The following is a 27,592-nucleotide window of genomic DNA, read 5'->3' on the forward strand; positions in this document are numbered from 1 at the left end:
CCTCCCTTTGTTCCCAGGCGACATCGGATAAGGAAAAATTGTTCCACAACCTAGATGTTAGAAGGTGCGTTCTGCAGTATTTGGAGGCAGCCAACAATCTACAGCCCCCCCCCCTACAGCAGGGCTTAATAGGAAACCTACAGAAATATGGGCAGGTACCAGAGATCAAACATTCCTGTGTCCAATTAAAGTAAAAAAAATTATTTTTCCCCCCCAAAACTATTGCCCATATTAACACATGCTATTGCTTCATCCAAACTGTAAGCTTTGAAATAAGGCTTGAAATCTCTCGCTTTGCCTGTAATGAGTCTCATGTGTTAGTTTCACCTTTTAGTTGCATTACTGAAATAAATGAACTTTGCGCGACATTCAAATTTTTCAAGTTTCACCTGTATGAGAAGGAACAGTCTGAGGGCAAGTACAAGTTCTGCTGCTGGTGTTTTACATATTCTTGTCCTGAAGGTGGCGCCGTTGCTATGAAAATGCATCAGTCAACATTTATTAATCTTAGAGAAACAGTAAACCTAAAAATAAATGTCAGTGAACAGAAGATCTTTTCCTTTCAGGAGTGGAAGAACCATGTAGCCCAGGGGTCAGCAATGGTCGCCACGCCAGCTCTTTTGAGACTACATTTCCCAGAATGCAGCGTTCTGAGAAGACCAAGAATGCATAATAGGAGTTGTAGTTTCACCACAGATGGAGGTTTTCCTGCCCCTGTTGTAGACTGACAGCACAGGCACATCTGCACAATTACAATCCTCCTTCGGCTGGCCCTGTCTGCGTTCCACATCTCACGCCTGCGCCATACCGGCCTTCAGTCGGCGCAGGTGCACTGAGAGGAGGCTGCTCGCTCGGCTGCTCCTTCCTCAGTGCGCCTGCGCCGATGACGTCACATCTACACCTGGCGCAGGCGCACTAAGGAAGGAGCGGCTGAGCGAGCGTCCTCCTCTCAGTGCACCTGCGCCGACTGAAGGCCGGTACGGCGCAGGTGCGAGATGTGGAACGCAGATAGGGCCAGCCGAAGGAGGAGAGCGCTCACTGGCCCTGTCAATCAACAGGAGGAGCGGATGCCGAGCGTGACATCCGCTGCGTGAATGACAGCCAAGACCCGATGCGGACAGCAGAAGCACGGAGCAGTAACATGACTGATAATGCTCCATGATCTCTTTACTACGAAATCACAGTGAGATAAAGTTGACATTGTGATTTCGTAGTAAAGAGATCACAGAGAGGCACGGAGCGTTATCAGTCATGTTACTGCTCCGTGCTTCTGCAGTCCGCATCAGGTCTTGGCACTCTTTCACGCAGCGGATGTCACGCTCGGCATCCGCTCGTGTGAAACAGCCCTAAGGATTTTAATTAGCCCAAAAATGAAAAATGACTTTCGGGGGGTGACAGAAGCCATTTAAAGAGGAAGGAATGGCACAAGACTCAGAACATCATTTAAGCCTTTGGGCTGCATTGTATCGAGGGGAAAAATCTATTTTGTTTCACGTTGTGCCAACAGTTTCATGATCTAACCTCCGTGCATGCCTAGGTCTACATGGTCGGATCCATGAACCCTCAGAGAGGAGGGATTTCCCTCATGACACATTTTGAAGTGTTTGGGGATTGGTTTGAGATTGACAAGATCCTCATTTTCCTTGAACTTAGCTATATCTCAAGCATGTTCTCTAACACGTACCTTTAACTCCCTGGTTAGGCCAATGTAGAGCTTTGGGCATGGACAGGTGGCATCATATATTACAGGTTCTGTGGTACAAGAACTATTATGAGTGATCTGATATGTAACACATTTGCCACACGGAGTACATCCCCATTTTGGTTCTTTTGAGGGGCGTAATATGATTTAACAAGATAATCACTCAAATGTTTTGACCTCCTAGCCCCTAAAGCTGGAAAGGGGGTCAGAAATTTCTCCAATACAGAATCTGCTCTGAAAATTGGCCAAAATCTCTCCATCAAATTGCGCATGTTCTCCCATAGTGAGTGATAGTGATGTATCTCCCGGGTCCTTTTTTGATCTAGGTTGGACCAAGCTCTCACGTGTTCCATTCTTAGCTCTATTGTAAGCCTTCTTTATAGAACTTTTAATGTATCCCCTTTCAAGGAAACGTTTCCTCAAAATATCCGCCTGATGTTCAAAATCATCATAGTTTGAACAAATCCTCCCGATTCTGATAAATTGGCCAATTGGAATTCCTCTAATCGTCTGCACAGGATGAGAAGATGTTGCATACAAAACAACGCATTGAGAGAAGTCTCTTTCCAGTATACATCTGTCTGCAAAAAAACTAAAGCATCGCATTTGATCGTAACGTCCAGGAAGTCAATCCTCTTCAGATCATAATTGAAAGTCAAATGAATATTGTATTCATTATTATTAAGGTCCCTAATGAATTGCTGGTGTCTCAGACGTACCCTGCCAGATCATGAAGATGTCGTTGATGTACCGGGCCCATCGGCACATCCCAATCGGACATAAAAAGCTCCCTCTCCCACAGCCCCAGGAACAGATTAGCACATAAGGGCGTGCATGCCGCCCCCATAGCTGTCCCCTGGAGCTGCAGGTAGAAGGAGCCACTAAAAGGGTAAAAAAGTTATGTGTCAATTCAAAACTCAACAAATCAACGAGACACTTTCACATTTGACTATCATGGTCACTCATAGGCAGGAAATAGGAGGATGCTTTGATCCCATCTTCATGCCTGATGTTGGTACAGAGCGACTCTACGTCGCATGTCACAAGCCTCATTCCCGGATTCATGTAGACCGAGGCATGCGCGGAGGTAATATCATGAAACTTTTGGCACAACGTGAAACAAAGGTTAAATGATGTTCTGAGTTTTACTACATTCCTTTGAGTGTATTAATTTTACTTATTTTTATTTCTTTTGTGTTATGCTTTATCCTTGTTTATGTGGTTTTAACAGTAGTCTCTTTAATATTTTATTTTTTCATATTTTTGCATCTCACCATCTTCTATTATGTCATGTGTTCCTTTTTCCAACATATGATCACCTGGTGCTGGCTTCATGGATTTCAAAGAGACGTTCTTCAAAATAAGACGTTAGGACTAGTGTTGAGCGAACCCGAACTGCAAAGTTCAGGTCCGTACCGAACTTTGCAGCAAAAGTTCGGGTTCGGTGTTCAGGCATTTAATAAAGCTTGTTGAAAGGCTGCAGGGCAGCCAATCAACAAGCTTTTAAGCTGTGGGCACTTAGAAGCCATCATAGCCATGCCTAGTAATGGCATGGCTGTGATTGGCCGGTGCATCATGTGACCCAGCCTCTATATAAGCTGAATCACGTGTAGCACCGCCCATCAGCTCTGAGTAGTGCAGGGACAGGAAGCAGCTGAAGTGAGGGAGAGTGTTAGGAATCTCATCTGGCTATTTAAATCTGTGGGTGACCTATAGCGATTTTTTTTTGTGGGTGCAATACACCAGCTTTGCACCCCTGACACAAAAGCATAATAGTTAATCCACCTGTTAGATCAGTGGGTGACATATACCCATTTTTGGTGTGCGGTACACCTGCACCTGCAATTCAATACCCAATTGATACTTTTATGCCAGTATCGATGCGCTATCAGGATGTTCATTTTTTCAATACTAGACTCTCCTCTTATGGCGCTCCGCGCACGCGCAGACTGTGGAGGAGGGAGTGAGTCCCTCCCTCCTATGACACGGCCGCACTGAGCCCAATAAAGTGAACAGGCTCTGAAGCTGCCCGCATCACTGCCACCAATGAATGTGCCGCTATTAATTAAAGCAGGAGGTGGGACGGGGGAGAGAATACACTGCTGCGCCGTCTGAGCTAGTGAGCGGCAGCAGCCTCCTCCTCCTCCTCCTGAGTGTCCTCCCCAGAGTCAAGCAGCCGGCATAGCAGGTGCCTGGCCACTGCGCCACCAATGATAATTAACCTTTAATACAAATACAGGAGGCGGGTGCCGGCGGTACCCGTCTCCTGTATCTGCATTAAAGGTTCATCATCAGTGGCAGTGCCACAGGGTCCCCTCCCCTCCTCATTGGTGGCAGTGCCACAGGGTCCCCTCCCCTCCTCATTGGTGGCAGTGGCAGTTCTGATTGGAGCCTCAGCAGTGCAATCCTGGGGCTCCGATCGGTTACTCCCTGCTGCTGTGTGTACTATGCACAGGGCAGCAGGGAGAGTGTGAAGTCCTATTCACCCTGATAGAGCTCTATCAGGGTGAATAGGACAAGGGATGAAAAGATCCCAGGTTCTAGTCCCTAAGAGCAATAGATATTAAATTTAAAAACAAAACAAAAAAAAACCACCAAATTATTACGTATAAAATCGCCCCCTTTCCCAATTTTACATATAAAATATATAAACCATAAATAAACATTTTACATAATCGCCAAAACTAAAAAGTCCAAACTATTAAAATATAAAAAAAACTCCTATGCAGTGAACGTCATAAGAAAAAAAAATTAAATAAATAAAAACCGCACAATTTTCAAATTTTTTTTTAGTCACCTTCCCCCCCCCACCACAAAAAAAAAAATAGGATCGAACTGTTCAATTATGGGCCGGACGTTCCATAAAATGCGGAATGCACGCAGCTTTTTTTGGGTTTTATTTTTTTCGCGTGGTATTGAAATGGTATCGAGTATCGCAATACTTTTTTATGGTATGGAAACCGAATCTAAATTTTGGTATCCAAACAACCCTAGTCTGTAGTGTAGCTGTTATATTGTATATTGAACAGCATGGTGCAAGGATTATGATGTATACTGTACAGCAAATGTATGGAGGTTACACTATGCCTGGCACTATAACCCCTGTGGGATGGAACGATAGATATTAGATAGATATACCTATACACCCTACACCTATATACGGTCTATACCTATAAACAGCCTATACCTATGTACAGTCTACACCGCAGCTTAGAAGGAACACTGGCTGACAGTGCCTCCAGTTCCTTCACATTGTCTCCCACCCAGTCTCCTGCTGAAAGACCACAGTTGGCACCTGCAGCCGATGTCCATCAGTCTTTCACCTCACCCCCTTGCAAATCAGCCAAGCAGTCTGAGCCCTAAGTCATGCAGCAGTCTCTTCTGCTTTTTGATGACTCTGCTAGCAGGGTTTCCCAGGGCCATCCACCCAGCCCGGCCCAGAAGTGGAAGAGATTGAGTGTACTGATGCTCAACCACTTATGTTTCAGGATGTGGACATGGGAGGACCATCGCAGCACGTCTCGGATGTTGATGATGAAACAGGTTCCAACTGCTGGGGCTTTCTGCAGTGTGCAGAACAACAAGGAGGGCAGAGGTGAAAGATGGTTTGGAGGAAGAGGTGGTGGTCACACCGCACCAGTCGCACAGCAAAAGAGGGAGCAGGGTGCAAAAGCGGAGCGGCCGTCCTCTAGACAGTACGCCTGCTACTGCCCACCGCACCCAGGGACCGAGCACACCAAAGCCAGCTCCAAGGAGTTCCCTAGCGTGGCAGTTCTTCAGACAATGTGCTGACGACAAGACATGAGTGGTTTGCATGCTGTGCAATCAGAGCCTGAAGCGAGGCATAAACGTTCTCAACCTGAGCACCACCTGCATGACCAGGCATCTAAGTGAAAAGCACGAGCTGCAGTGGAGTAGACACCTCAAAAACCAAGAAAGGTCTTTAGCTCCTCCTGCTTCCTCATCTGCTGCAGGAGCGGCCTCTTCATCCACCTCTGGAGTGACAGTGGCACCTGCCATCCCGCAAACAGAGGATGTGCCAGTAACACCACCACCGTCACCAAGCATCTCCACACTGTCCCATGGAATCGTTCAGCTGTCCATCCCCCTGGCCTCGCTTGGTGCAGGCTCCCACCCTCTGAGCCACTTGTGAATGACTGGACTAGAGAGAAAGAGGAAGTACCCCCCTACCCACCAGTGATCCCTGGCCTTTGAAATGCTGTCATTCCGTCTGCTGGACACAGAGACTTTTAAAAATCTTATGGTGGTGGCTGTCCCACAGTACGTGGTTCCCAGCCACCACTACATTTCCAGGCAAACCCTCCCTGCCCCGCACAACCAAGTAGCCGACAAAATCAGGTGTGCACTGGGCAACTCCATCTGTAGCAAGGTTTACATAATCACCGATACGTGAACCACTAAGCACAGGCAGGGACGTTATATCTTTTGGGTCTCCAAAATGGGCACATAGCCTGAGACTGCCCTTTACACCTTGGAGGTGCTGGCCTGCCCTGCAGCAAGTGTATTGTCTGAACCTGTGTTTAGCATGGTGGAGGGGGGGCTGATCACAGACGAGCGCAGCCGCCGGTCCACAGCCAACGTGGACAAGCTCACGTTCCCACAGGACTTGTCTGTCCGTACCTTGTGCTGAATAGACATATATACCAGCCGCACCCAGCCATGGTTATACTCCAGCGCACTTTCTCTTTGCGTTCTCTTTTCCATTTCCCAATGTTTTGGGGCCCTCCCAAATGTATGGAAAAAACAATCTTGGTTACCTCCTCCATATCCACTGCCTCCTCAACCTCCTACTCCACTTTGACTTCCGCCTCCTAGTTCAAGATTATTCTTCTTTTTTTTTATTCTATTCGATGTTATTTTAAGTAATTTCCCTATCCCCATTTGTTTGCAGGGCAACTGTCCTCCTCTTACCCGCATTTTGCTTCCTTTTGCAGCCCTCTAGCCCTTACTATGACTATTTTACAGCCATTTTAGTGCACCGGAGTTTGGGTCCCAAACTTTGACCCGAAGTTCGGCCGAACCCGGACAGTCACGGGTCCGCTCATCCCTAGTTATGACGCACTTTTGTATATATTGCCGATATATGGACTTTTTTCTTTTGAGACATATGGTACACTTGAATCTAACATATAGACATTCATTGGGCACCTTATATTTCATCTAGGTCCACTTTCAGTGGCTCTTTTCATTACAGTTACTCATTTTACTCTTCGCATACACTTCACATAATTCACATTTATTCTCTCACATGCTCACTTTCACTGTTAAGGTAGCTTGGCTTGCACTTTTAATTTTTTTTAGCATTTCTTTCTTTGGCTGTACTTATTGGTCATTCTCTTTGCTTTACATTTGTTTGCATGCACATTCACATTGATATATAATGATGTAATTTATGATAAATTTGTTTTAATTTATTTTTGCAATCAGGCTATTTTTATGGATACATATGATGTTTGAATTATATTATGGTGAGACATAATATAGAAATATCAGACCTACATCTATATTCCCTCTGTTTATACCTAGTCTTCATATATATTTGTCTATATAATATTTTTTTTATATACGGTAGGTTATAAATGATCTGATCTTAGTTAAATATTTATATTATAATTCTACAATGTTCTGTTAAATTATTATGGAGCAGGTAACAGATTGTGTGTGTGTGTGTGTGTACATATATATATAGATAGATAGATATACAGTCAGGTCCATAAATATTGGGACATCGACACAATTCTAACATTTCTGGCTCTATACACCACCAGAAGGGATTAGAAATGAAACAAACAAGATGTGCTTTACCTGCAGACTGTCAGCTGTAATCTGAGGGGATTTACATCCAAATCAGGTGAACGGTGCAGGAATTACAGCAGTTTGCATCTGTGCCTCCCACTGGTTAAGGGACCAAAAGTAATGGGACAATCGGCTTCTCAGCTGTTCCATGGCCGGTGTGTGTTATTCCCTCATTATCCCAATTACAATGAGCAGATAAAAGCTCCAGAGGTCATTTCCAGTCTGCGATTTGCTATTTGCATTTGGAATCGGTTGCTGTCAACTCTCAAGATGAGATCCAAAGGGCGGTCACTATCAGTGAAGCCATCATTAGGCTGAAAAACACAACAAACCCATCAGAGAGATAGCAAAAACATTAGGCCTGGCCAAAACAACTGTTTGGAACATTCTTAAAAAGAAAGAACGCACCGGTGAGCTCAGCAACACCGGAAGACCACGGAAAACAACTGTGGTGGATGAGCGAAGAATTCTTTCCCTGGTGAAGAAAACCCCCTTCACAACAGTTGGCCAGATCAAGAACACTCTCCAGGAGGTAGGTGTATGTGTGTCAAAGTCAACAATCAAGAGAAGACTTCACCAGAGTGAATACAGAGGGTTCACCACAAGATGTAAACCATTGGTGAGCCTCAAAAACAGGGAGGCCAGATTGGAGTTTGCCAAACAACATCTAAAAAAGCCTTCACAATTCTGGAACAACATCCTATGGACAGAGGAGACCAAGATCAACTTGTACCAGAGTGATGGGAAGAGAAGAGTATGGAGAAGGAAAGGAACTGCTCATGATCCTAAGCATACCACCTCATCAGTGAAGCATGGTGGTGGTAGTGTCATGGCGTGGGCATGTATGGCTGCCAATGGAACTGCTTCTCTTGTATTTATTGATGATGTGACTGCTGACAAAAGCAGCAGGATGAATTCTGAAGTGTTTTGGGCAATATTATCTGCTCATATTCAGCCAAATGCTTCAGAACTTATTGGACGGCGCTTCACAGGGCAGATGGACAATGACCCAAAGCATACTGCAAAAGCAACCAAAGAGTTTAAAGAGGACCTTTCACCGATTATGACATTGTAAACTAAGTATACAGACATGTAGAGCGGCGCCCAGGGATCTCACTGCACTTACTAATATCCCTGGGCGCCGCTCCGTTCTCCCGCTATGCCCTCTGGTATCTCCGGTCACAAAGTTATGGTAGGCGGAGTCTGCCCTTGTTCTTCTGTAGCGCTGGCCAATCGCATTGCAGAGCTCACAGCCTGTGAGAAAATAACCTCCCAGGCTGTGAGCTCTGCGCTGCGATTGGCCAGCGCTAGGGCAGACTCCGCCTACCATAACTGTGACTGAAATCTCTGCCTACTATAACTTAGTGGCCGGAGATACCGGAGGGCATAGCGGGAGAACGGAGCGGCGCCCGGGGATAATAGTAAGTGCAGTGAGATCCCCGGGCGCCGCTCTCCATGTCTGTATACCTAGTTCACAGTGTATCATCGGTGAAAGGTCCTCTTTAAGTGAAAGAAGTGGAATGTTATGCAATGGCCGAGTCAATCACCGGACCTGAATCCGATTGAGCATTTCACTTGCTGAAGACAAAACTGAAGGGGAAATGCCCCAAGAACAAGCAGGAACTGAAGACAGTGGCAGTAGAGGCCGGGCAGAGCATCACCAGGGATGAAACCAGCGTCTGGTGATGTCTATGCGTTCCAGACTTCAGGCTGTAGTTGACTGCAAAGGATTTGCAACCAAGTATTAAAAAGTGAAAGTTTGATTTATGATTATTATTCTGTCCCATTACTTTTGGTCCCTTAACAAGTGGGAGGCACAGATGCAAACTGCTGTAATTCCTGCACCGTTCACCTGATGTGGATGTAAATCCCCTCAGATTACAGCTGACAGTCAGCAGGTAAAGCACATCTTGTTAGTTTCATTTCAAATCCATTGTGGTGGTGTATAGAGCCAGAAATGTTACATTGTGTCCATGTCCCAATATTTATGGACCTGACTGTATGTGGTCTGTACATAATAGATATTTCCTTATACTTTTCATTATTATATTTTTTCTATTGTGTTTTATATTTATTCAGTTACGCCCGTTATGTCCAACGATATTTGTTCAATTCTTTGTTCCGCTGCACTTGCATAATATAACATTTAATTTGTACTGTCTTTATCCTTGTGAGACGCTTTATTTACCTGTGTGGACTGCCACCTTTCTGCGCGTACCTGTGTCTTAGAGACCTAGTGACGCGGACGGTCACGTGACTGGCCATCACGTGTTCGCCACGCATTTTCGGTCTGATTCAGGCGGCGCGCAGAGATGACAGATCCAGATGCGCACCATGAAGTGATTTGTGCACCGGGATCTATTTATTCAATTATTACATTAGCACGAAGCCGATTGGCGAGTTCTGCACTTAAATAGAGCACATTTTCAAGGAGAGCCGCAACCCCAGATGAAAGTGTTGCCGAAACGCACGTCGGGGTGTGCGGTTCTCCTGAGGTGATTTCCCCACTCAAGGATATGTAAGGACTGGTTTTACATATTGTTTGTTGTCTCTTTGAGAGAGGGGTTGAATGCATTTAATTATATAGACACAGGTCTTGACGCTTTTCTATTACCTCATTTGATGGTTATGTACAGCTATTCTACTCCCCTCTGCATTGAGAGCCCTACTATACTTTCCCTCAGGTGTATATCGCATTTTCATTTTTGATGCATTTTGTCTATTTTTATCATTTTTTATATATGTATTTTATTAAAGATTATTTGCGAGCCTTTTTAAACTCCACTTTTTTTTGTATAGGTTTGTTTGCCCTATGTTGAGTTGGCTTCCTTTGAGGGGAATTGATGTTGCCCATTTCTTGGGCCATTATTTGTTTGTATATTGCGTAACATATATATATATATATATATATATATATATATACACACATATATATATATACATATATATACATATATATACATACACACTCTCAATATATATATTACACACACACCTGTTTTAAGCCTCATTCACACATCTGTGTTCAAATCCATGAAAGGTGGTCAGTGATGCCTCCTTGAAGATGTCCGTGATGGATCAGTGTCATCCATGTTTCACTGACATTGAACAGCTGAAAAATAATTTTCAAAGCACCTCTTCCTAATGATTTAGGGATGAGCGACACCTCCGAAGTCAATTCACATAAAACGTCGTTACAATACTGTACGGAGCGAGCGCCTTGTTCAGACTTCGGGTAATAACTTTAAGAGTAATTTCTACCGTTAAAAACCTTTTACCAAACTCTTTCGGTCAAGGACTGACACACACTTTGCAGAAGCAAAATGGAAGGACATTTTTAATGAAAAATTATTTAGAAAGTTAATATTTGCATTTAAGAAGCAAATGAACAATAAAAAATAAAATCAGTGCAAAGGCCTCCATAGCCTTTAACCCCAGTGGGTGCAACTTTTCATTCAAAGTGTTTTCTGGGGAAATGACTTTAATAAAAGGCCAGAAAGGGTAATAAAAAAATAAAATAATAATAATAATAATCAGCCACCCCTCGCCCTCTTCACTTCTTAGTCCCAGAGGAAATGGCAGCTCAGCCAATCACTGGCTACAGACGGTCACCGCTCTCGGAGGGCAGTTCAAGCCATTTCCTGTGCGCCACGTCGGGACCTAGAAGAGGAAATCGCTGGTGACCGCAGCAGCACTGAAACAGCGGTGGCACGGGGATTTGTGCGGTCTGTGTGGCTTATTTTTAACCCTTTCTGGCCCTTTAAAACAAACGATTGCAAGCACTGTACAGTGTAAGGGGTGCGCAGTCAGATTCTGTATCTTTTATCTCCATACTCCCCTGCAGTCAGAGCATGGAGATAAAAAGGACATAATCGGACTGCGCCCCCCTTACACTATACACCGCTTACTCTGGTTATTGGGGGTTGGTTCTGAGCCGATACATTTCCTACCCTCCACAGCAGAGATATATTCCTACAAAATAAAGGCAAAAACGACACTTGCAACTTCCCGAAGTTTCACTGTAAGGCAGAAATTAGCTTATTTGGTAAAATGAATTTTTAAATAAAAGTGCTCGTGTCCCTACACATAAAACGTGATATTATGCATGTAAAAAATTCCTTAGTCGTCGACTAAACCCATATTCAAGAGAAAAAGGTCCTCAACGTTATATTCAAATCCTTTAATAACAGCATGATCTTTACACGTGGAAGGTCCCGTCTCTCCGTCGTCCACGGAGCCTCGGAAAAAGTCAAATTTTGCTTTAATGATAAATAGACGAGCGGCGGCTGATTCCGCGACGCAACAGCTTTAAGAATCTGTACAAGGTCTGTATATTCTTCCTGAGAATAATTTATCTTCCCCCGAGAATCCCAAGGCAGGGGAACAGGGTTACACGAAAATAGAAACAGTTTCATAATTTATTTGGGTATTAAGGTTGTGACGTGAGGGATAAAAAAAAAACATAAAAAAAAAATAAAAAAAATGCTGTTTCCACCCTCCCCCCTCAAAATTGAAACAGACGAGACAGTCGCGAGAGCTGAAAGCATGTGAACTGTTAGCACGGCCTTAAGATTTATTTATAAATTATATATATTTAATATAAAAAAATGGGATATATATATAATGGCTCTGGATCTCTCTACGCAAATGTCAGCAGCGTGCTTCATACATGGCTTACAAAAAAAAAAAAAAAACACCCCCACAACCTGGCACTTTATATTCCATGTGTGAAAGAAAATTATAAAAAAATAACTAAAATAAAAAAACAAAATTTCACCAAGTCTCACATTGCCTTCAATCAAACATTACACACATCCGAAAAGAGGGAACGTAAAAACGCGACGAGCTGGAACAATCCATTCAAAGTCTTTCAAAATATAGCTTTGTAGCATATTGTGACTTAACGGTAAGAAATAAAAAATAAAAAAAATCTGAAGACGACAAAGAGATTCCAGTTGCACCAGCCATCATGGATCCACATGGACGCTGCGTGCTCTGCCCCCGCCCCCCACCCCCGATGGTTGGTATCACAGAGCCTCACTCTCCGTCGCCACGCCCGATCTTGATCCTCTTTTCCTCCACGAGACGGACACTGGGGCCCAGGCCGGCTGCATCACATGTCCGGGAACTATTTTTTGGGGGATAAAAAGTCGCTTGGCACCAGCTTCCGATGACCGGCGCTGGAGGGGACGTCTGCCCGCTCATGACCAGAATCACTGGTGGAAGGCTTAACGTAATCCCCAAAAGGAAAACACTTCAGACGGGAATATAACCAGAGTCTGGATGGTGGGATTTCTAGTGCGGCCTCGACTGTCCAATCATCTTTAGCCGGGCTTGGTCAATGACGTCTAGTAAGTTCTTGGCGTCCACGGCCAGTGCGTGCGCGGCAGTCAGCATCTGCTTCTTGTACTCCTGCTGGAGGCTGGTCATGACATACTGCTGCGCCAACTTCATCTTATTGATCAGCTCCGCCAGATCCGAATTCAGCAACTTCTGTGCCATTTCAATCTTTAAATAAAAAAAAAAAATAAAAAAAAAAAAAAAAAAAAAAAAAGCTAAAAACCTATTTACGTCTATTAACCTCTTAAAGCCAAAGCCAATTTTGGCCATAAAGGGGATGTCCAGGATTTTACACCTGATGGTCAGGAGTCTGAGACCCTGCACCTCCACCAATCAGCTGTTTCGGAATAGCTCCATCTAGACCAGGGATAGGCAAACTGCGGCTAACCAGCTGTTGTAAAACTACAACTCCCAGTCTGCCTACAGCTGTCAGCCTACAGCAGGGCATGATGGGATTTGTAGTTTTACAACAGCTGGAGAGCCGCAGTTTGCCCATCCCTGATCTAGCCCCAGTGCGAGAGCTACTCTGAAGCTGCTGACTGGCGGGCGTGCAGGGTGTCAGACCCCTGCCGATCGGATAACGATGGCCTAGCCTAAGAATAGGCCTTCATTTGTAAAAAGCTGGGCAACCCCCTCCTCACGTCAGATGAAGTAGCTACAACATTCTGGAGTATCTTTTCTTAGAACCTCTGTAGTACATTGTTCTTCTGTTACTCCTCCTGGAAATGTATGAGTAAACTGCCCAATGGGTATTAAGAGGTTGTTGCCCCTAAAAGCTCCGACACAATAAAATAGAGTTGACAGCATGTAGATTAACACCCGGTTTTCAATTTAGTCATACATTTTCAGGAGGAATAAAAGAGGAATGGCACAACAAAGAAAATACAATTTTTTTTGCTAAAATACAGGTGAAACGCGAAAAATTTGAATATTGTGCAAAAGTTCATTTATTTCAGTAATGCAACTTAAAAGGTGAAACTAACATATGAGACTCATTACAGGCAAAGCGAGAGATTTCAAGCCTTTATTGGTTATACTTTGGATGATTATGGCTTCCAGTTTATAAAAACCACAAATTCACAATCTCCGAAAATTAGAATATTACATGAAATCAATAAAAAAAGGATGTTAAATAAAAAATTTTTAGGACCTCTGAAAAGTCTAATTATGTCTATGTGCTCAGTACTTGGTTCGGGCCCCTCAGTGCGGCGTGGCCTGGATGCTATCAGCCTATGGCACTGCTGAGGTGTTATGGAAGACCAGGATGCTTCAGTCTTCTGCATTGTTCGGTCTCATGTCTCATCGTTCTCTTGGCATTGCCCCGGAGATTCTCTATGGGGTTCAGGTCAGGCGAGTTTGCTGGCCAATCAAGCACAGTAATCCCATGGTCATTAAACCAGGATTTGGTACTTTTGGCAGTGCGGGCAGGTGCGAAGTCCTGCTGGAAAATGAAGTCACCATCTCCATAAAGCTCGTCTGTGGAAGGAAACATGAAGTGCTCTAAACTCTCCTGGTAGACGGCTGCGTTGACTCTGGACTTAATGAAGCCCAGTGGACCGACACCAGCAGATGACATGGCTTCACCAAATCAACACAGACTTTGGAAACTTCACACTGGACTTCCAGCATCTTGCATTGTGTGCCTCTCCATTCTTCCTCCAGACTCAGGGTCCTTGGTTTCCAAATGAGATGCAAAAGTTGCTCTCATCAGAAAAGAGGACTTTGGACACTGAGCAACAGACCAGTTCTATTTTTCTTTAGCCCAGGTAAGACGCTTCTGACGTTGTTTGTTGTTCAGGAGAGGCTTGACAAGAGGAATACGACATCTGAAGCCCATGTCCAGTATCAGTCTGTGTGTGGTGGCTCCTGATGCAGTAACTCCAGCCTTAGTCCACTCCTTGTGAAAGTCCCCAACACTTGTGAATGGCCTTTTCCTGACAATCCTCTCCAGGCTGCGGTCATCCCTGCTGCTTGTGCACCTTTGTCCTCCACACTTGTCCCTTCCACATAACTTTCTATTAATGTGCTTTGATACAGCACTTTGGGAACATCCAACTTCTTTTGCAATTACCTTTTGAGGCTTTTCCTCCTTATGGAGGTGTCAATGATGGTTTTCTGCCAGCAGTCTTTCCCATGATTGTGATTCCTACTGAACCAGACAGAGACGATGTAAAGGCTCAGGAACCCTCTGCAGGGGTTATGGATTAATTAGCTGACTAGAGGGTGACACTTTGAGCCGAGAATATTAAACCTTTTCACAATATGAATTCAGATTGTGACTTTGGGGTTTCATAAGCTTTAAGCCATAATAATACAAATGGTAACAAATAAAGGCTTGAAATCTCTCGCTTTGCCTGTAATGAGTCTCATGTGTTAGTTTCACCTTTTAAGTTGCATTACTGAAATAAATTAACTTTTGCACAATATTCTAATTTTTCGAGTTTGACCTGTAGACACCTGAGGAGAGGTGACATCCTTTTTAGAGGGGTTGTTCACAAATTGGGAACTTTTCTACAGACCCCACAGCGTGGCCTGATCCCTGCCGCTGGGTTCCAGCTTCATTGCTGGTCTGCAGGTCCCGGGTCTCTCAGCGCAAGCATCCGATTTGTCGCCGGGTCATGCGAGTGCTGTATCTAATGACTGGCTGCATCGGTTATGTCACATGCATTATGTCACTGGGTCACGTGACGCATGGGTGACCACTGTGGTCAGTCATTGGCTGCAGCAGTTATATGACCGGGCATCAAACTGAATGCTGACTCAGGGAGACCTGGGATCTGCTGGGGCAGTGATGGAGCTGGAATGCAGCAGCAGGGACCAGGTTTAAGTATGATCACCACCACGCGGTGGGGTCTGTAGAAAAGGTCCTTTTTTTGCGAAGAATCCCTTAAAGGAAGGAGGTCATTTTTACATTTATTCCTCTTCCTTTCTATATATTGATCACAGCTCTAAGAGTATTTTACAAATCCACACACCCAAGTGTTTGCTCCAGTTCCACCCATGTGTGCAGGTGTCAACTACAGTGCCCCCCGAAAACCACTACTCCGAACCCTTATACTAGAGATGAGCGAATTTCTGCTTATGAAACTTGTTTACTGGTAAAAGCAGAATCACGTTAGGGATTCAGTTACCACGGACAATAACGCCATTCTATGACGGAACGCATAACGGAATGCCTTTAGAGACATTCCGTTATTCATTCCGTCATAATAGAAGTCTATGGGCTGCAAAACGGATCCGTCCAGTTTCCGTTATGCAGGGGAGTCCTCTAAAGGCATTCCGTCATAGAATTACGTTATGGTCCATGGTAACGGAATCAATAACGTAATTCTGCTTTACCAGTAAACAAAACACAAATTTCAAGATATGAAATTCGCTAATCTCTACTTTATACCGATGCTTCCAAACACCCCAATTTACGGGTGCGATAGTGCGACACTTACCTCTCTGTGTGTGCTGGCTGGAAGAACAGGAATGGTCTCGTCGACAGTCGCTAATAACGTCCTCAAGGCTAAACCGACCCCCTGCGAAGCGGCGGACACACATTATAACGTTATTACGTCCCGTGCCATGACATGTGATCGTTGTACATGTACCGAACCTACAGAGCTGAGATCTTCTGTACTTACCTTCACCATTGGGACGTACTCCTCTGGAGGTGCCGGCTGGATCCTACTTGACATTTCAATCACAGCTTTCACCAAACCAGTCACGTTTTCGTACACCTTGTCGTTGGTGCGGTCCAGGTTAGCAGTTGGGGGAGGGCTGATTTCCTGCGGCTGAATCTAAAAAAAAGACGTAAGAACCAGTAAAAATACACAGTCCAAAAAAATAAACTAAACACAACATTAAAAACACACAGTAACCACTAGGTGGCGCTATGCATTCAAAAACGACAGGTTCAGCTACATGGCCAAAAATATGTGGACAGCGCTTTGAGTTAACAGTTTCCATTCCAACCCCTGGCAACAGCCTCCGGGCCCCGCTGAACATGAGAGCAGGTGGGTGGTGGACCGGCAGCTTTCCTGGGGCCACCTTCATAAGTCAGTTTGTCAATTTCTGCCCTGCAAGCACTGCTACAAGGACGTGGAAACATCTAGAAGAAACCACTGCTCGCCCAGAGAATGGGACCACCAAGGACAGAAGGTGGCATCGGTTTGTTCTTGGATCCCACACTCAGAGGCTTCAGGGATTGAGGCTTTCATAACTGAGCAGCTGCAAATACATCTGGGTCAGTCTGCACCATGTCAGGTGGCAGCTGAGGTTCAGTAAAGCCACCAGCACTATACTCTTTCACCATCAGTGAATTCTAGGAGGACACATCTTACACGGTTTTATGGTCTTATCTCCTTGGGAAAGACACTTTTTTGCCCCAAGCCCAAAGTGAGGTTCGTAAAAATGGTTTGGTGGAGATGAACCTGCCCTTACATAGAATGTGTCGGCAGATAAGAACCATTTGGCCCATCTAGTCCCTTAAATTCCCTTAAAGTAAATTGGTCATCCAAAGTTTTGTCTGACAGTTAAACCTTGATACTAACACATCTCCTTTTTTTCTAATCTGTTTATTTTCTGCAGATTTATTTATTCTCTTTCCTCAACATGAATATGGGGGGGCGGCCGTCTTGCCCGAACTGCTCTTAACAGCATTTAATGAATTGCTTTACGGCAGCCCCATGGCCCATAGACACAATGGGCAGGAGGGAACCCTTTTGACTTCTTTGGGAGAGTTTTCTGGGCATGCTCTGTGCAGAGGTCATTGTACAAGGAAAGAATAGATAAGCTCTGACAATCACCTATTGTAAATGGTGGATCCTGTCTTATCTATACACAAAGGTGGTATCATTACAGGCAGGATTAGAATGACAGATAAGCAGATAACTGCTGTTATGTGATCTGTACGGACAGACCAAGAAGTGGTGCCTACTATTAGGCTTAGTGACCAGTGCGAGAACTGCAGGAGTCTATGGTTTTTGTTTAAATATAGATAGTGACATGGAAAATTAAAAATATCAAAAATTCTTAAAAAATATGTTTGGCATAAAAAAAACTATAGGTTATTTTCTGACGACACGTTCTCTTTAATATGTTTAATCAGAAAGAACTGCAGCAGTGACAGAGCTTCGACCTCGAGACTCAGCATCTGCCTCAGACCTCACTAATGCATCTGAACTGTGGCCATGTCCGAAAACCTTCTGAGAAGAAGGTACCAGCAAGGAAAGTGCATGGGTTATGACTGAGAGGCACGTATGGGCCTGGTGCCAGGGGTGCACATACTTTTGGCCGTGTGTACATGGAGAGAAGACGACTTGTTAGACAACAGCATTAGAGTGTGGGCTGTTCGCGCCGGTCTCTCCACAGGGATACGAGGAGGGGGCTGTGGTTTGGCACACGGTCGGCTCTTTGTGGTGGTTACCCGCGCCGTTACTAGGCACATCTGTCACGAGGACTCTCTATGTGATGAGAGTGCTTAATGCAAACACAGAGAGAACAGAGTGTCCCCAAAAACAGAGGTGGGGGAGGGGGTCTCCGGAGAAAAAAGCACCAACATAAAAGAATTAGCGACTAAAGTAGTGAAGAACATACAAAAAAAAACATGCGACTCCCATGTGACCCCAGCTTTCCGAGCCCCTAATATTGAACCAACTGGCAAACACACAGACACAAACACAAAGTGCTTACCCGCCACGGCTAAGGTCGAGCAGTGAGGGGAGAGGGTTAATAAAGATTTACCAGAGCGAAATAAAAAATAAAAAAACAGGGGGAAAAAAAACAACAAAAACAGGAAATTAATAAATGCAGCGGAGCGAGCCATGCAGAATCAGAGGCCAAAACACACAGGAGAGGTGGAGGTGCCGCTGTACAGGGGGGTCTCCTCATATACTCGCAGCTCATGCAGCCGTACACGCCATGCAACGCAAAGCAAACCCTAATCTCTTCTGTAACCCCCCCTCCCCCCCCCCACCAGACATGTGCTTCCAGATCTGTTAAATGCAGACTCTACATCTCTACCGACCATCAGTGCCCAAAGTGCGACCCAGACTATTCATTCCCGATTCCTGCACACGCGCAGCCCAGCTGCCATTGGGTCATGCACACTCTGTGGTTTGTGCCGGCCCGCCAGGATCCGCCTATAATCAACCGCACGGAGTGGGGAAAACCTCGGAATCCATGAGACACAGAAGTTTCCATGGAAAATCACTGCCGTCTCCAGAGGTTACAGATCTTACAAATGCGTCAGAAACGAATAAGAGACCTCAGTGCCCAGCTGCTCCACGTCCAGAGCTAAACCTCAGCCAGGGGGCGCTATAGGAGCGTCGTCGCCCCGAGCGACAGCGCGTCGTCGCCCCGAGCCACAGCGCGTCGTCGCCCCCGAACCACAGCGCGTCGTCGCCCCCGAACCCCCGTCAGCGCGTCGTCGCCCCGAGCCCCCGTCAGCGCGTCGTCGCCCCGAGCCCCCGTCAGCGCGTCGTCGCCCCGAGCCCCCGTCAGCCCGTCGTCGCCCCGAGCCCCCGTCAGCCCGTCGTCGCCCCGAGCCCCCGTCAGCCCGTCGTCGCCCCGAGCCCCCGTCAGCCCGTCGTCGCCCCGAGCCCCCGTCAGCCCGTCGTCGCCCCGAGCGACAGCCCGTCGTCGGCCCGAGCGACAGCCCGTCGTCGCCCGAGCGACAGCCCGTCGTCGGCCCCCGAGCGACAGCCCGTCGTCGGCCCGAACCCCCGAGCGACAGCCGTCGTCGGCCCGAACCCCCGAGCGACAGCCCGTCGTCGGCCCGAACCCCCGAGCGACAGCCCGTCGTCGGCCCGAACCCCCGAGCGACAGCCCGTCGTCGGCCCGAACCCCCGAGCGACAGCCCGTCGTCGGCCCGAACCCCGAGCGACAGCCCGTCGTCGGCCCGAACCCCCGAGCGACAGCCCGTCGTCGGCCCGAACCCCCGAGCGACAGCCCGTCGTCGGCCCGAACCCCCGAGCGACAGCCCGTCGTCGGCCCGAACCCCCGAGCGACAGCCCGTCGTCGGCCCGAACCCCCGAGCGACAGCCCGTCGTCGGCCCGAACCCCCGAGCGACAGCCCGTCGTCGGCCCGAACCCCCGAGCGACAGCCCGTCGTCGGCCCGAACCCCCGAGCGACATATCATTACAGGTGCACAGTCCCTGGGTCCCTTAAAGGGGTTGTCCGGGTTCATAGCCATTTTCCCCCCGGCAGCCCACCTGACTTGAGCATCGGAGCAGTTCATGCTCCGATACTCTCCTTTGCCCTGTGCTAAATCGCGCAGGGCAAAGGCATTTTTAGGAGATCCGGTGACGTACCGGGGCTCTCCATGGGGCTGCCAGGAAGACCGGTGACGTCACCGGCACTGATGGCCAGGCTTTAGCGCTGCCCTAGCCAGTAAAACGGCTAGGGCAGCGCTAAAGCCCGCCCATTAGAGCCGGTGACGTCACCGAACAAACTGCCCGGCAGTGTGTTATGATAAACAAAATAGCCCGTGCCCTGCGCGATATACCTCTGATGCTAACCTCAGGGGGCTGCCTGGGTGAAAATAAGGGTATGGCCGGGTTTAGCTCTGAACCTGGACAACCCCTTTAAAGACACATCACTCACCACAGAGCACTGCAGGTAGGTGGCACCCGTGGCCGTCTAGCTGTTGGCATAAGCTGCACCTACTAACAGGCTCCTATCCAAAGTAACTGGGGGGGGGGGGAAGAAAAAAACACTAAAACTTAACCTGCCAATAATACCAACATGCATCAAAACCTGAGCTGTGGGTGCACCCCCCTCCTCCCAGGACCCCAGTCTCCCCTCGGGCAGCTATATGGATTACATGGAGACATTGTGCCATGTGTCTCCTCACGTCTGCGCCTCCTCCCCTCTCACAGCCAAACAGATGTTGCAGCTGCATGCCCCCTCCTCGATGTTTCACACATTCACATGTACTAATGATTTACGCAATAAGCCCTTTACCCATCCGCAGTCACTGCCACCGCGCAGGAACATCACTGTTCACAGCCTCGGGCAGCTGCCACATATCAGCAGGCCACCCCATATAACACTAGCGATCAGCTAACCCCACATTCATCTAGCGCGGACCAAAATAACCAAAAGCCCCCCGGCAGGTATCAGTAACATGGCCACCCAGATCTAGTCTCCTCACCTTCACTCCCTCGTTGTAGCTGTCCCCTGCGCTGTTCAGCCCGGCCAGGTTACTGAGGTGACTGGGGGCTCCCGGGCGAGGGGGTTTCTTTGGTGGAGCCGAATGATCTGAAAATAGATGAGAATACAACGTCACGTCCATGAGGAACCTGCCCTGGAGGAGATGTTCAGGTGTTAGCAGAGAGGACCCGGGCAAGGAGCCTCAATGCTGCCCTGCAGAGGAAGGTCTAAGGTCTTCCTTGGGTTGGGCGATATACTGATGTCACGATATACCGCGGTATTAAAAAAAGGGGGCGATATCGCTGTTTCCTAATTACCGCAGTATTTTGTGACTTCATAGAAGCGGTCATGTGCGCTGACCGCTTCAAAATCTGCGGCCACCCACCCCACCATGATTCTATACCAATTGCTGCCCGCAGCGGCTACTCCTCCATGCAGGTTCCCATAATGCTACTGACGTCTGACATCGGAATCAGATGACAGGCGAGGCGCTCTCAGCAGTTCGGCGTGGGGGAAGGAATTCTGTGACTCACATTCCCGACACCCGACCTCAGAGGACGCTGTGATCCGCGCAATTAACCCCTCAGGTGTGGCACCTGAGGGGTTAATTGCGCGGATCACAGAGTCCTGCTAGAGGTCGGGTGCCGGTAATGTTCTTCAGTCTCTGCATTGGTGGCAGTGCACCCCCCCTTCCTCCCCAGTATTAATCATTGGTGGCAGTGGCCACAGGGTCCTCCTCCCCCCCCATCATTGGTGGCAGTGGGCAGTGTGCCTTCCCCCCTCCCCAGTATTAATCATTGGTGGCAGTGGCCACAGGGCCCTCCTCCCCCCCCCCCATCATTGGTGGCAGTGGGCAGCGTGCCTTCCCCCCTCCCCAGTATTAATCATTGGTGGCAGTGGCCACAGGGTCCCCCCCCCCCGATCATTGGTGGCAGTGGGCAGTTCCGATCGGAGTCCCAGCAGTGTAATGCTGGGGCTCCGATCGGTTACCATGGCAGCCAGGAGTCACGCTACTGAAGTCCTGGCTGCCATGGTATGTTAGTGAGCAGCATTATACTCCAGTGCGCCGTGGCCGCCGGGCGCTCCTTCTGTCTGTGCGGCGCATTGCTAATGCTTATAGCATTACACTGCTAGGACTTTGATTGGAACTGCCCACTGCCACCAATGATGGGGGGGCGGGGGGGGGGGGGGACGACGACCCTGTGGCCACTGCCACCAATGATTAATACGGGGGGGACCAATGATTAATACTGGGGGGGGGGGGGGGCGCACTGAAAAATGACATAAAAGTATAACAATTAACGTCTCCTTGTGGCTGCCCCCATACAGTGCAACGTCCCCTTGTGGCTGCCCCCATACAGTGCAACGTCCCCTTGTGGCTGCCCCCATACAGTGCAACGTCCCCTTGTGGCTGCCCCCATACAGTGTAACGTCCCCTTGTGGCTGCCCACATACAGTGTAACGTCTCCTTGTGGCTGCCCCCATACAGTGCAACTTCCCCTTGTGGCTGCCCCCATACAGTGCAACGTCTCCTCGTGGCCACCCCCATACAGTATAACGTCTCCTCGTGGCCACCCCCATACAGTGTAACGTCTCCTCGTGGCCGCCCCTATACAGTGTAACGTCTCCTTGTGGCCGCCCCCATACAGTGCAACGTCTCCTTGTGGCCGCCCCCCATACAGTGCAACGTCTCCTTGTTGCTGCCCCCATATAGTGCAACGTCTCCTTGTTGCTGCCCCCATACAGTGCAACGTCTCCTTGTTGCTGCCCCCATACAGTGCAACGTCTCCTTGTGGCTGCCCCCATACAGTGCAACGTCTCCTTGTGGCTGCCCCCATACAGTGCAACGTCTCCTTGTGGCTGCCCCCATACAGTGCAACGTCTCCTTGTGGCTGCCCCCCCATACAGTATAACGTCTCCTTGTGGCTGCCCCCATACAGTGCAACGTCTCCTTGTGGCCGCCCCCATACAGTGTAATGTCTCCTTGTGGCCCCCAAGTGTTTTTTTTCTTCTAAATGGGCATTTATCGCGATATATATATCGTTATTGAGATAAATTTCTTAATATCGTTATCGTGGGAATATTTTTGACATTGTCCAACCCTAGGTCTTCCTGGGGGTAATCCTGGCCTGCAAGGCCGACCTGGGCTTCATCACAATCCCTCCAGTGAGGAGCCGCTTCCCCATTAATATTCACTCATCATTTATCTATCCCGTCCTTGGATGCTGGGGGCCGTGAGCAGCGCCACGGATACATTTGCTACCTTGCATGGGTACACTCCTGGCACAGAGGTGCCCACATGGCTCACCTGGCTTTCCAACGGGCTGATAGATGTGCTGGTTTCCAGCCTGCAAAAGACAAAAGGCGAGAAAACAATTTATATCTTTGCCATTGACGCAGCAGGAACAGAGTCCTGGAAGCAGAGGAGGAGGAGGAGGAGGACGTGTCGAGATGAAATGCAGGTTATGTTGCAATTGTAAATGTAGGAGCCAGGAATGAACATGGAACTCTAAGGCCTCGTTCACACTTCAGTGTTTGGTCAGTGATTTCCATCAGTGATTTGTGAGCCAAAACCAGAAGTGGAGCCTCCACAGACATGTGGTAGAAGGGAAAGATCTGCTCCTGTTCTGTGTTTAGAGTTGCACCTGGTTTTGGCTCACAAATCACTGATGGAAATCACTGACTAAACACTGACGTGTGAACGAGGCCTAAGGGCTCCAGTAATGGATGGAATCTCTCCAGAAAGGGGGATCTTATTCTTAACTATTGCAGTTCTCAAACTGACCACCAGAGGTGACTGCACCAATAAAGACATGTCCTTTTACAGCCTGCTGCAAAATGCATCATCAGCTCAAGGTTTGGTGGAATTAGAAGGATGGAGATTTCTACCAACTAAACCATTTAGTGGCATTAAAGGGGGGGGGGGGGGGGGGGGGTTCTCCTATCATAAGCTAGGATATGCTCTAATTTCTTGATCGTGGTGGTCTAAGAGTAGGGCCACCCCCCACTGATCCTCAAAATTAAGGGGCTGGAGTGCTACTTAAAGGGGGCGTCCAGGGTTTAAAAAAAAAAAAAAAAAAAAAAAGGCAGCTTTTTCCAAAAACAGCACAACGGTCCATGGGTTATGTCTGGTACTGCAGCTCAGCACCATATAACCAAAAGGACAGTTGTGGTGCTGGTTTAGAAAGAAAGCTGCCATCTTTTTTCTAATCCTGGACCCCCACCCCCCTTTAAGTAATGCAAAGGTTTTTCCCTGCAAATGGCGCTCTTATCCATGTACCGCTGCTCCTGCCCCAACATTCTTGGGATCAGTGGGGGTCCCAGAGGTCTCACCCTTCTACTACTGATCAAGTGATGGTTTGTCCTAGCGATGTGCCATCTCGTCTTATGATGGCCACCCTCACAATCTGAACCACCATCTACTGATTCAGGGCCAGCTTCACAATCTGGACCCCCATCTACTGATATAGGGTCACCCGCACAATCTGAACCGCCATCTACTGATATAGGGTCACCCTCACAATCTGGACCGCCATCTACTGATATAGGGTCACCCGCACAATCTGGACCGCCATCTACTGATATAGGGTCACCCTCACAATCTGGACCGCCATCTACTGATATAGGGTCACCCTCACAATCTGAACCGCCATCTACTGATATAGGGTCACCCTCACAATCTGAACCGCCATCTACTGATATAGGGTCACCCTCACAATCTGAACCGCCATCTACTGATGTAGGGTCACCCTCACAATCCGGACCGCCATCTACTGATATAGGGTCACCCGCACAATCTGAACCGCCATCTACTGATATAGGGTCACCCTCACAATCTGGACCGCCATCTACTGATATAGGGTCACCCTCACAATCTGGACCGCCATCTACTGATATAGGGTCACCCTCACAATCTGGACCGCCATCTACTCATATAGAATCACCCTCACAATCTGGACCGCCATCTACTGATATAGGGTCACCCTCACAATCTGGACCGCCATCTACTCATATAGAATCACCCTCACAATCTGGACCGCCATCTACTCATATAGAATCACCCTCACAATCTGGACCGCCATCTACTCATATAGAATCACCCTCACAATCTGGACCCCCATCTACTGATATAGGGTCACCCTCACAATCTGGACCGCCATCTACTGATATAGAATCACCCTCACAATCTGGACCCCCATCTACTGATATAGGGTCACCCTCACAATCTGGACCGCCATCTACTCATATAGAATCACCCTCACAATCTGGACCCCCATCTACTGATATAGGGTCACCCTCACAATCTGGACCGCCATCTACTGATTCAGGGCCAGCTTCACAATCTGGACCCCCATCTACTGATATAGGGTCACCCGCACAATCTGGACCGCCATCTACTGATATAGGGTCACCCTCACAATCTGGACCCCCATCTACTGATATAGGGTCACCCGCACAATCTGAACCGCCATCTACTGATATAGGGTCACCCTCACAATCTGGACCGCCATCTACTGATATAGGGTCACCCTCACAATCTGGACCACCATCTACTGATATAGGGTCACCCTCACAATCTGGACCACCATCTACTGATATAGGGTCACCCTCACAATCTGGACCGCCATCTACTGATATAGGGTCACCCTCACAATCTGGACCGCCATCTACTGATATAGGGTCACCCTCACAATCTGAACCGCCATCTACTGATATAGGGTCACCCTCACAATCTGGACCGCCATCTACTGATATAGGGTCACCCTCACAATCTGGACCGCCATCTACTGATATAGGGTCACCCTCACAATCTGGACCGCCATCTACTCATATAGAATCACCCTCACAATCTGGACCGCCATCTACTGATATAGGGTCACCCTCACAATCTGGACCGCCATCTACTCATATAGAATCACCCTCACAATCTGGACCGCCATCTACTCATATAGAATCACCCTCACAATCTGGACCGCCATCTACTCATATAGAATCACCCTCACAATCTGGACCCCCATCTACTGATATAGGGTCACCCTCACAATCTGGACCGCCATCTACTGATATAGAATCACCCTCACAATCTGGACCCCCATCTACTGATATAGGGTCACCCTCACAATCTGGACCGCCATCTACTCATATAGAATCACCCTCACAATCTGGACCCCCATCTACTGATATAGGGTCACCCTCACAATCTGGACCGCCATCTACTGATTCAGGGCCAGCTTCACAATCTGGACCCCCATCTACTGATATAGGGTCACCCGCACAATCTGGACCGCCATCTACTGATATAGGGTCACCCTCACAATCTGGACCCCCATCTACTGATATAGGGTCACCCGCACAATCTGAACCGCCATCTACTGATATAGGGTCACCCTCACAATCTGGACCGCCATCTACTGATATAGGGTCACCCTCACAATCTGGACCACCATCTACTGATATAGGGTCACCCTCACAATCTGGACCACCATCTACTGATATAGGGTCACCCTCACAATCTGGACCGCCATCTACTGATATAGGGTCACCCTCACAATCTGGACCGCCATCTACTGATATAGGGTCACCCTCACAATCTGGACCGCCATCTACTGATGTAGGGTCACCCTCACAATCCGGACCGCCATCTACGGATATAGGGTCACCCTCACAATCCGGACCGCCATCTACTGATATAGGGTCACCCTCACAATCCGGACCGCCATCTACTGATATAGGGTCAGCCTCACAATCCGGACCGCCATCTACTGATATAGGGTCACCCTCACAATCCGGACCGCCATCTACGGATATAGGGTCAACCTCACATTCCGGACCACCATCTACTGATATAGGGTCACCCTCACAATCCGGACCGCCATCTACTGATATAGGGTCACCCTCACAATCTGGACCACCATCTACTGATATAGGGTCACCCTCACAATCTGGACCACCATCTACTGATATAGGGTCAGCCTCACAATCCGGACCGCCATCTACTGATATAGGGTCAGCCTCACAATCCGGACCCCCGTCACACATTTCAGGGTCTTGCTGACTCCTAGTAAATGTTCCCGACATGTAAATTGCTGAAGATATTTTTTATTTCTGGCTATTTTTTCGCCGGTGACCCGCAGAGGGTTAACGCAGTTATCACAGTCCCACTGACTACACAAATATCTTGTTAATTGGCGATTCACCAGACGACCGTTTTCAAAAGATTCCAACTTGGGGATAAACAATGAGATTACGAGAAAATACAGGAAATTTATATAAATTTTAGGGAAATAAAAACAAGTATAAATAAAGGAAAGGGCGACCCCCCCCGTGTTCAGAGAAACCTCCCCCGCTCCCGTCACGTTTCATAAAAGTTATTTTCTCATTTTTGGAATCCACTTCTGAGTTGTGAAATAAAGAGCGCGCCATCAACACTTACTGGGGGGGGGGGGGGGGGTGTACAGACACGGGGACACAACGTTCTCATTGGGAATCCAAAAAATTAACAAGGACGAGGAAACTGTTTTAAATGGCGAAATTGAAAAGAGAAAAAACTAGGAAAAAAAATATATAAACCTTCAAAAATATTACACTATATG

At 47.7% G+C, this 27,592-nt stretch overlaps 1 protein-coding gene across 12 annotated transcripts in view; it reads right to left on the minus strand.

Moving 5' to 3' along the window:
- Positions 1-12,069: 12,069 nt before the first annotated feature.
- PTK2 (protein tyrosine kinase 2) overlaps positions 12,070-27,592 on the minus strand; it is a 451,150-nt gene continuing 435,627 nt past the window's right edge. For all 12 annotated transcript variants that reach the window (XM_044292786.1, XM_044292783.1, XM_044292785.1 and 9 more), the window contains 5 exons: positions 23,308-23,347; positions 21,001-21,107; positions 16,489-16,644; positions 16,303-16,383; positions 12,070-13,027 (listed from right to left, as the gene is read on the minus strand). In XM_044292786.1, the coding sequence (XP_044148721.1) occupies positions 12,815-13,027; positions 16,303-16,383; positions 16,489-16,644; positions 21,001-21,107; positions 23,308-23,347 (597 nt within the window). In that variant the 3' untranslated portion in view covers positions 12,070-12,814. The remainder of the gene's footprint in view (positions 13,028-16,302; positions 16,384-16,488; positions 16,645-21,000; positions 21,108-23,307; positions 23,348-27,592) is intronic.

The sequence above is a fragment of the Bufo gargarizans genome, chromosome 5 (assembly GCF_014858855.1).
Source record: "Bufo gargarizans isolate SCDJY-AF-19 chromosome 5, ASM1485885v1, whole genome shotgun sequence".
Classification (NCBI taxonomy): Eukaryota; Metazoa; Chordata; class Amphibia; order Anura; family Bufonidae; genus Bufo; species Bufo gargarizans.